The sequence below is a fragment of the Xiphophorus hellerii genome, chromosome 15, assembly GCF_003331165.1.
Source record: "Xiphophorus hellerii strain 12219 chromosome 15, Xiphophorus_hellerii-4.1, whole genome shotgun sequence".
NCBI lineage: Eukaryota > Metazoa > Chordata > Actinopteri > Cyprinodontiformes > Poeciliidae > Xiphophorus > Xiphophorus hellerii.
In genome coordinates, this window is record NC_045686.1 from 16,647,610 (window position 1) to 16,658,708 (window position 11,099).

General features: G+C 39.7%; 1 protein-coding gene across 1 annotated transcript; it reads left to right on the forward strand.

The window, feature by feature from the left end:
- The first annotated feature begins 3,021 nt into the window (after positions 1 to 3,021).
- On the forward strand, positions 3,022 to 6,759 carry sox7 (SRY-box transcription factor 7). The gene is made up of 2 exons (XM_032586171.1): positions 3,022 to 3,528; positions 4,538 to 6,759. Exons 1-2 carry the CDS (start codon positions 3,306 to 3,308, stop codon positions 5,527 to 5,529), a joined length of 1,215 nt encoding a protein of 404 aa, XP_032442062.1. The 5' UTR covers positions 3,022 to 3,305; the 3' UTR covers positions 5,530 to 6,759.
- The last annotated feature ends 4,340 nt before the right edge of the window (positions 6,760 to 11,099 follow it).

Genomic DNA, 11,099 nt, shown 5'->3' on the forward strand with positions numbered 1-11,099 from the left:
TACTGTTTTGTTTTTCACACGAGCTTTGGTCAGTAATCTCAGCTTGAAATCTTAACCGGAATGTGTTTAACAGTCAAAACCCATTTTCACAAAACCCTTTGACTGACTTCAAGAAGTGTGATACTAATATGACAAAGTAGAAACAGGAATCTTTAGAACTGCCTTTATGCTTTTTCCAGTATCTTTGATCCTCCCATCACTTTTTTTATCCTCACTGTTACAGGAAAATATTTTTTTTATAGCAGAAAATAATTTCTAGGCAAACACCTAGAAACCAGTCTCATTGGTTATTAAAAAAACCCAAATATATTTCTATTATTTATCCATATATTCTAGTCTGAATGATGATTTACAAAGAAACTGAGGTTTCCTGCATTTTTCAATTCTCAAAATGCATCAAATTTAACAGATGTGTTTATGTTATTGAGGGAAATCATGTCCATTATGAGCTAATTAATTTCTACTCACAATCTGAGACAATTCTGCTTCTGGGCTTCAAATGACATATTAAAGAAGATTTAATAAAAACACAAAGGTTCTTTTTTGGACCTGTTTAAAGATTTCATGAAATATATCAATAATGTGTTCTGCTCTTAGAAGTCAAAGGAAATTATTATGATTAGCTATTTCTGTCTTTAACCTATTTTAATGTAAGAGGGGAAGATAAAGTGGGAAAATGGATTTTGAACCAATAGAGAATCCACCAGTATTTGCATAGGAATCCCCTCTATATCGAGGAAAGACGCTGTTTTGGGTCTGACACTTCAGTCATTTTAACAGATATGCACTTCCTTTTTGACTCAGTGACACATCAGGGCAGAGATTGTAACATTACTTCATTTAAGACGGGAGAGCAGCATTGGTCTTGTTTCAGGTCTGGTCGTCTTAAAATTCTTTATTTACATACAAAAATGATATCCGCCAGAGTTTTAATCAGACAAATTTAGTGTACAAAGTAAAAGAAACTGTTCGCACAGTCATTTTTAGATTAACTAAATCGTTGAACACACCATGACGGGAGCTTCCAGGACACGACCTATTATGAGGAACTGGTGAGCCAAACTAAAGTGGACTTTTAGGCAACATTGGAGCTCAATCAAGTCATGTGGCCCATGAGTTAAAGAATAAAGTAAAAAGGTGAAATTTCACCCTGAATTGCTCCTCATAACTAAAGCAAAGTGTAGACATAAGAAATACTGTGTATTCATTTGCACATATGAGGATTTTGTAAACTACCCTGATGAATAATAGTAGATTCATAGTAAAAATTGACATCATGAACATTTTTTTAATTTAATAATGTCATCTGACCTATTTTAATGAAAAATAAAATGAGGTGAATAATCATCATTTGTCTCAGTCCAAATCAGGGGCAGATGGGCTTAGTACCCTAGAAAGTAAAAAACAAATGAACTTCTATGGCCAAAGTTTATTTTATCTAAATGATAAAATCCAGCTTTCTAGCTGACATGAGCAGCCGAGCAGAGATGAAAAGTCAAATTTCAAATTGCATTTGTTGCTTGGTGTTTTTAAGACCTTATTATATTAAAAAGAACTTTGTCATTTCGTAAAGATCTTAAAAAACGTTTAAAACATTTTATTATATCTCTTCATATTATATATTTTCTGAGCAAACCTGTGTTATTTTACAATTTAAAAAAAAGAAAATCTATTTCCAATAATTTATTTCTATTACAGCATATAGAGATAACCTTTGTTGTCAGTGTAGTTGAGATGCCTCAACTGCCCAGCAATAATGGGTGAAACTTAGAGGCATTTGTCATTTCAGGACTCCCTGTCTCTGAGTTTGTAATTTAGCATTTAAAACACAAACGCATTTTATCTCCCATTAGCTGCCTAATGGGAAAGTTTAGTTTATACCTAAACTCACCATAACTTCACTCTCTGACTTTCACTGGTAACACAGCGGTATGGTCCAAGTCAGAACAGGGAGAGGAAGTGTGGCCCTATATATCACTGATGTGCCTGCATCGGGTCCAATCTGTGGCTTCAGGTGCCATATCCTTTTCCTGTGGGGGGGTAAACTAAAACTGACAGCTTACTTTGACAAGTAAGAAGCAGCACGACTCCCTACAAGACACAAATTCCAACCTGAGCATGTTAACGTTAACATGTCTTTGTAATCTGTGGTCAGGTTTCTCTCATCTCCAAAGATATTACCGATACGATCATTTGTGACCTGATGTTGGCGGCTGTGTTTTGAGCAATGAGAGCGAGTGTGTGTGGGAGTGTGAGCTCCTAAACCTCTGCAGGCTGAGAGTATCCTGTCAACAGGAACTCCTGGATTTGATATGCACCCACTGTTGGCTACAGAAGGAAACTGATTAGTCTGTGTGCGCTCAGTGGTTTTATTCATTTGCTCAGCCAGAAATGTGGCTCAGAATGACCATCACAGGGAGAGGAAAATGATTTTGAATCTTTAATGTTAATTGGTTAACATTAAGCAGGTTAACATTTACAGGTTATAATCCTGTAAAAATGAGAAGAACGTCACATTTTATGTACTTTGTTTTTGCATCTCTTTTTGCACACTAAAAAAAAAAAAAAGAACCTAGAAAACCTGACGCCTAAAGTGCAATGGAAATCTCAAAATGTCACTTAACAACTGAAGTTTTCTGAAAGATGAGAAGACTGCAAAACAGGTTTGTCAAGATGGTCATGCAAGGTGTTCCACAAAGACCAGAAAAGATAAAGTTCCAAAAATAGATAGCTAAAACAAAAAATATATGTATTTTCTGAGTTCAACGTGAATTCCACAACTTTTTTAAGCTACGAAGCTTGAAATAACCTTGTGAATCTAATGTTATGAGTTCTTCTATTAGTTTAATTAATATTTGTGTTAATGACAAGAGTTGTTGTGTTGTCAGGCTAGTTTAAGGAGTTACTTGTGTTGAAATGTTGCATCCTATCCCTTCCCTTCCACTGGGTTTAACTTGTAATCAAGGAGGAGTCGAGAGTCCTCCGGGATCTCTCCTGGAACCTGCTCCTCAAATATAAAGCCTTCCCCCATCCACCAGGAAAGACAGAATCATAACCCACATGGAGGAGCAGCTGTAATTGCGCATCTGTGCGTTCTCCTGAAATCTGTTCAGGCATTCAGGTTGAGCTAGAGCTTAAAGCAACACAGGAATTTAATTTGAAAAGTCTGTTGTTGTTTTTTTTTTTTTGTCTTTTTGTAGTTTTTCACAGCTTTAAGTCAGGCGACAGGCAGACAGAAAGCGCACAACTTCGTTAAGAGTCTCAGACGCGCTTCTTAAGTTTGGAGAGGAGAGAGCGCGCTTCAGATGGCTGCTCTCATCAGCGCGTACTTCGAGTCCTTCGATTGTCCTCCGGGAGACGGAGATGTCCCTGACGCGCATGTCTCACACAGGACCCCCGTGGACAAGACGCCGGAGCCGCGGATCAGGCGGCCCATGAACGCGTTCATGGTCTGGGCCAAAGACGAGCGCAAACGCCTGGCGATTCAAAACCCAGACCTCCACAATGCAGAACTCAGCAAAATGTTGGGTAAGAAACAGTTATTATTATTATTATTATTATTATTATTATTATTATTATTATTATTATTATTATTATTATTATTATTATTATTATTATTATTATTATTATTATACATTTGACCTTCCTTTCTCTTGAGGCCTGTGTTGCTTTACAAAAGTTTTTTTTTTCTGTCTCAACGCGACAAAAGTAGCAAATCAAAATAACTAAATAACTAATTATAACACGAGTTGTAAATTGCCTGTCATAGCAAAGTAATGCGTAAAAGCAAACTATTCCCAAGTTAAATTCACCTTGAATTCACATCTCTGTAATTCAAATTAATATTTAAAAAGTCGGATAATAATCAGACACTTGTTTTGCTAGGTAAACTGGCACAGTGCGAAATGGTAAACTGCAAATTTGGCACTTCTAGCACAAATCAAAATCCAGAACATTATTATTAATTGACTTCTAATTAATTCGATTTTTTTTAACGTTTTTAAATTTAATTTTGTCAAATTGATTCTTCTATTTTAAAATGTGTGAAGAATATTTATTTGTAAATCTGCCATTTTCAGTTATGTTTTTTTTTGTTTTGTTTGTTTTGTTTTTAGCTAAAGCAACAGCCAAGTAGTGTTTTATCACCAACTTTATTTTCTCTCATTTAGTTTAAAAATACCCTTGCAAAGTATCTATTATTATACATTTTAAATGCATTTAGCTTTTCTTCACTATTCAACATAATTGCTAGTTGTAAATATTTGTAGTTGTATTGTAAATGTAAAACCTAAATATCTTCGTAGAAGAATAAAATGTTTCAAGTAAGGTATGTAAAGTACATTAAAGTACATTTAAGAAAAGTACTTATGTTTCTACTTACATTGAAGTTATAGCAAATGTTGATTTAAAACTTTCTTAGTTATTTAAATTATTGTGCTTTGCTTTAAAAGAAAAGTTTTGCTTTATGTAATAATTAGACTGTTATCCAGACTTTAGTCCAAATAAAATTATTTCTTTTTGATCTTTTTAAATGCAGGAAAGTCGTGGAAGGCTCTGACTCCCCCACAGAAAAGGCCGTACGTGGAGGAAGCAGAGAGGCTCCGAGTGCAGCACATGCAGGACTATCCCAACTACAAGTATCGTCCCCGCAGGAAGAAACAGCTAAAACGCATCTGCAAGAGAGTGGACCCCAGTTTTCTCCTGAGTGGGCTGGCTCCTGACCACGTTTCCCTGCCTGAGCAGCGAGCCCTCAGTCACCCGCTGGACAAAGACGAGGGCAGCTCTAATGGAGTCGGCGGCAGCTTCTCAAGCTCCAGCCCCGCTCTGCCCAGCGTGAGAACCTTCAGAGAGCCTGCTGGCTCCAGCAGCAGCTTTGACACCTACCCCTACGGCCTGCCCACACCTCCTGAGATGTCCCCCTTAGATGCCATGGACCACGAGCATATGCCCTCGACCTATTACTCAACGTCCGGTAGCTCTTCAGTCTCCTGCTCGTCCACGGTCTCCTGTCCAGATGAACACCATCAGAGCCAGACGCATATGGGCAGCCCACCTCCTTACCACACTGACTACACGCAGACCCAGATCCACTGTGGGAGCACACACTTAGGTCATATTTCTCACATACCCCAAACTGGAGGCACCAGTGGACTGATCCCTGGCCCGCCCCTGTCCTACTACAGCTCCTCGTCTTTCCCGCCAATTCACCATGGGCACCACCAGGGTCACCTGGGTCAACTTTCCCCCCCACCAGAGACTCAGGGTCACCTGGAGACTTTGGACCAGCTTAGCCAAGCTGAGCTTTTGGGCGAGGTGGATCGTAATGAGTTCGACCAGTACCTGAACTCCACTGGAGGTGGTTTCCACCCTGACCAAGCCAGTGGCATGACTGTAACTGGACACATCCAGGTGTCATCGACTACCGCCACCTCCGCCTCAGTGTGTCCCAGCAGCACCACAGAAACTAGCCTAATTTCCGTGCTCGCAGATGCAACGGCGGCCTACTACAACAACTATGGCATCTCATAAGCCCACTGGTTCACTTACAGACGTAAGACTGATTAAAAGCACAGACTGTAGAGACAGTTTCAAAGATGAATGACAATGTTGCAGTTTTTAGCATCTATGAGCAACTTCTTCCTGTCCTAAAAAACTGAACTGATTACTGAGCAATATGTTTGTCTGGAGCCGAGTGTGAACAACAAGCAGTCTGAGAAACATGAAGATACGGAGATGGACACCTCAGGGACACAGACACAGACTACTATAGAATGCCACCGACAGTTGCTAGGAAATTTCTAACTTTTAGTGCAACGATCTTAAAAGGCTTGTTTATTCACCAATTAATGTAGCTGCGGAGGCATGTACAGATGCTCTTTAGAAGCTAATTTAAGTCTGTTGATGTTTTTGTTGCATAATTGTAACGCTGTTATCTATACTTTTCCATTTTGAATGTTGCCTTTTGTTTTGTCACTCTCATCAGTTTGGGAGTCTTACCTCAATAGTTGTAATTGAAAATGGTTTTAGCTGAACATTTCTTATGCAATTCAATTAAGTGGTGTATAACGAAGAAAGGAAGGCATATTTTAACAACTTCTCTAGTAATATAGTCATATAGTCAACCTCTTCATTGAAAGATAATGGTAAATTTAAGTGTATGCTAATTTAGATTAATGGAAGATTATGAATATTAGATTTTTATATGATGACAATTCCACTAGAGAACAAACCGTGTTCATTGTTATTTAAAGAAAATACTGGAAATAACTGATATATACTGAGATGCTGCCACATAGATTGACTAGATGCCTAGAATAAAAAATAAAACAATTAAACATTATAGAGCGTCTACTTTTTTTGGGATCGTTTTGGGAGCTATTGTAAAGTCATCTACCCATGTTCAATACGGGCGTCACACCGTGTATCTTCTATTTTGGGTTCTTTTGAGGTTTAAGCGACACTCACTTGCTTTTTCCACCCTCTCCGTCATGTTTCCCATTGGCTCTCTTTTTCCTTCATATCATCCCGCTTCAGAGGATTACTGTAAAACAGACGCATTCATTGCCACCCACCTCCATCTCAGTCCTCCTTTTGTTTTTCTGGAGTCTTATTCTGGGTGACGTTCTAACACGCACCGATCCCCCCTTCCTAACCCATCGCCCCCACACCCACTTGCTCGCCCCATGGTGTATCTTGCTGATGCAGACCTTTTTTGTGATCTGTTCAAAACTAAATAAAAAAACAATATAGTGTTTTAAACCCTTCTAATTCCTCCGTTTTTCTTTTGCCTACTCCTACTCTTCTTGCCCTCTCTGCGTTCTCTTGAAATTGTTTCTGTGTCAATAAAAGGAATTTGGGGGGGCTTTTGACAAATCCTGGAGTCTGGCTTGCTCTTCCTGCATTTTTTTGGGAATGGTTGAGTCGTGCTTCTTGTAAAGAGGATGTGGCGGAGGAGCAGTGTTTCCTGACTGATAAGGGAAAAGCTTCTCTCCGTCAGGATGTTTGGGCCTGGTTAGGCCCTGCATTAAAAGAGCCAGATTGAGAGAAGGGAACCCGCTGTTCAGAAGGCGGGAGGAAGGACTACCGGGCCGATTAACATCTTTACCTACTCGTCTTCCACCGTTTTTCATTGCAAGGTTTGTGACAACATGGCCTTTTGCATATTTAACACAAGCACATAGACACTTGTACTAAATCTGGCCTTTTTAGGGACAATATCCAACCCAGATTTCATAGCTTTGACACTTTGCTGCGAATGTGATCATACTGTGTGGAGTGACAACATTCATCATGTAGCAGTGTTTGCAGTTGGCTAGTGCTCTCATTTCTGTAAGGTTAGACCATTACCCTGCATACCTCAGAGGGTTTTAAACTCTGCTGTGGGTCAGTTTGAGTGTCGTCAAATTCTGAATAGGAGATTCAGGCAGAGACAGCCACAGGCATTTGTGTTTGTAAAAAATCGGTCTTTGACAAGCATCGGGCCCAAGAGCTGTCATTGTGTTAGCTAGGGGGTTGCAGTAGACTCCCTTGATGAAGAAAAAGTCCAATATCACAACAATCACAATCACATAACCTGAGGGTAGGACACGGTAACCCGGACAAGGACAAAAACTTAAGCATCAACTCTCCATCATCACATCAGATTCAGATTTAATTATAAGGTGCATTGATTAAGGATTAAAAGAAGGGAAAACTAACTTCCTTTATCACTTTCTGTTTCAGTGAGTTGAAGTCAACAAAAAAGATAAGCTGTTTTATTAAAATATTTACCATATTTCAAATTATTGCAATTTACTTAAACAGTACTATTTTTAATTTAAAAATCATCATCATTATTATTATTATTATTATTATTTATTGTCATCATCATCTGGTCTTGTAATACAGATCAAATAGTAATAAGAAAGTTAAAGAAACAAAAACAGTGATTCATATTTACTTACTCATTCGGGAGTTTAAACACCAACTTACATGAGTGGACTTAGAATAAAACATAAAAATATTAACTTTTGGAATATTAGTTACTTTATAATGCCCCACATATTGAGACATTGGGAATCAAACTACTAGCTCAGTGTATGATCAACCTAATTGCTCGAGCCAAAGATCATCAAAACACGTCTTCAGTGAGATTCCCAGGAGAGTTATATGGGCCTGTTTCAGGGCAATTTGTTCATCTTGAGAATATTACACTTTCGGGAAGTGAGGGCAAAACACTCAACTTGTCAAGCTCCGTTTTTTCCTAATTCAAAGTTGACTCATTGTCATATCAACCTGTAGACGGAGCTGGAAGCTGAAAGCCAGAGTCGGGTTTTAGTGCTGCTTCAGCAGCTATAAATCAGCAAGAATCCAAGGAGAGAGTAATGTGACAACAAGTAGTAGCACGACACTTCAGTGAACTGCAGAAACATTAAAACTTTATACACACCGGCTCAACTAGGAATTATTGCCATAGTCCCCGTTCCCCCATTACAATCACTACTAATTTGACAAATTGAATTCTTCACACATTTACAGATGATAGGGTTTACAATATTTGTGATTATGAGGATATAGGCTGAACAAACAAAAGAGGCTCTTCTTGTTATTTCTCTCTGATTGCTGCTTGGCTCAGCTCCATTCTCAGGTCAAGCCTGTGGAATGAGTCTGTCAGGTAGTCTGTTATGTTTCCTATTTCCTCCTCTGCCGTCATGTCACTTCCCTGGGCAAACAAACAAGACTGCTGGTCTAACACAACGCCAACGGTTCAAGTAGTAGCTTAGCATATGTTTGAGTCCTGTGTGTGTGTGTGTGTGTGTGCGGGGGTGGGGGTGTGTGTGTGTGTGTGTACACGACCTGCAGCCACCACAGCTGTGTAATGTATTAGCCATGTTGATGGGACAGAAGTGAGCGCTGACCACTGATCTTGTTCTCAGGAGGGACAGAGGAGGCTCACTGTCTGGTTGATGCAGAGTCCATTGTGTAGCCAGGGAGGGAGCGTCCAGTCACATCTTATTTGGAAGCAGGCTATTCCAACTATGTGACGTTCTTAACGTAATAACTATAGGTCAAGAGGAAGTAGCTGATTCGAACTACGTGACTAAGGCATATGGCACTGATGGAGGCAGAGACTCCCCCAAAAATAAATTTGGCCTGGTGTTTGAGTGATGTAACTTACAGCCTGTTCTTCTACCGGGGGAGGCATAATGTATTTTATTTTGATTTGATGTGCAAATAGAAGTGCATAATTGTGAAACAAAAAAAAAAACAAACAAAAAAAATTAGATTCAGGCCATTTTACTATAAATTTATCCGACCATCTGTCGATCCATATCCATCCACCCAACCATCCAACTGATTAATCTGATTAATCTGATCAGACTAATAGAGTTCAGTTGTGTTTAATTTAATCTCAGTGGAAATTAATGCTTTCTGTGAGGTCTGAGGAACATCAAGGATTGCATGTGGCTGCAAAATAGCTCTGTGTCACCCTGAAAACCACATTCTCAATATAAAACATTATGATCACAGTATCATGCTGTTGAATTCTTTACTTTCAGGAGGGGCAGGGAAGATTTTCATAGTTGATGGAAAGATGAATGGAGTTAAATATCACATAATTGAAGAAGACTGCAAAATATCAAGATGTTCATCTTACAGCAGAAGAACAATCACTGATGTCCAGGCAGAGCTGCAACAGAATGGATATTATGAAAACATGACGTTGCGAAGCTAATGTAAAAATAATACTGACTACAATTAACCCATGATTTCCTCTCCACCTGTTTTTCCCCTCTCCCCAGGCTTTCTGATCTTGGTGTCTAAGATATTTATCAGTTATTTGTATAAAGGACAGTGAAAGTCCTTCCAAGAGGTCAGATATTGGAATGCACAATTTAAAATCGTGGTGCCTGAAATATTCTAGTCTACCAATAGTAGCGACCATGAAGTCCTTTGTTATTGTTGTACAGACTGACATTGTAAAAATGTTGGGTATTCAGTTTAGGTAACATTGTATTCAAGTTAAAATAGCTTCTTCAAAGTCCAGAGGACTGGAGCAATAGTCCTCAAAAACTGTAGCAATAGTTAAAAGTTCACACACTCTCCATCCAATCTGACTAAGCATAAGATATTTCACAACAACATAAATAGGCAAAAAATTCACTTGTTAAATGCGTAAAACTTCAAGTTGCTTTTCAGGGAATTATCACAACAAAGCCATTTGGCACGCTAATCACGCTAAGTGCAGTGAACTTTGCACCAAATTAAACTACCCGGATAAACACCCTTCTATGTCTGCAAACACTAAATGCTGTTGGAGAGCATTTCCAGTAGGAGTGTGTTACAGCAGCATAATAACCTGTTTACAATTTGTACTTGGCCCTAAATGTGGCCAAAGGAGGAAAAGAAGGAAATCGCACACAGAGAAACACATTTCACAGCAAAGGGATTATGGGTGCAGCTATTCTTCATCTCATTGTGGCTCCAAACCAGGCGGAGTGTTTGGTGGCAGGCGCGTTAGTTGCCGGACGAAGAATGGACCAGACTCGTCGAGGGACAGGTGCCATGTGGCAGCGGATGTGCAGGGGACGCAGATGGGGACCCCTGGAAAACTTGGGGGACGGTGCAAGCGGCCAAGGGCCTCCCACCCCAACCTGCGCTGCGAATGCGGCAGCCGAACGAGATGCGGCACCTGTTCTGAGCAGATACAAGCGAGCAGCGAAAGCACAGAGTGAGGCCAGCACATGGCTGCCAATCCAGGAGAAGTAGAAGGCTAGATTTCTATTTAGCATTAAAGCTTTAGATGCAATTGGCAGAATGGCAGAAACACGCGCTGAGAAATGTACTTTAGCAGCTTTTAAACTGCTTTAAACCACATAACCTTTGTTGATGCATGTGTGCTGCATAGAAAAGTGCAGAACATGCCCTATTTGCACAGCCTGGCCTGCATTGCTCTCTCTCCACAGCATGTTGCGTTGGTCTATCGTGCGCATGCTGCAGCACTATGTGGTTGTTTTTGCGAGCTGCACATTCTCCCTGGGGCGGTGTAACTCTTCACCTCAATGTAGAGGAGGATGTTCCTATTGTGCTTCCTAATTGCAATGTGGTTGTTCCATTTA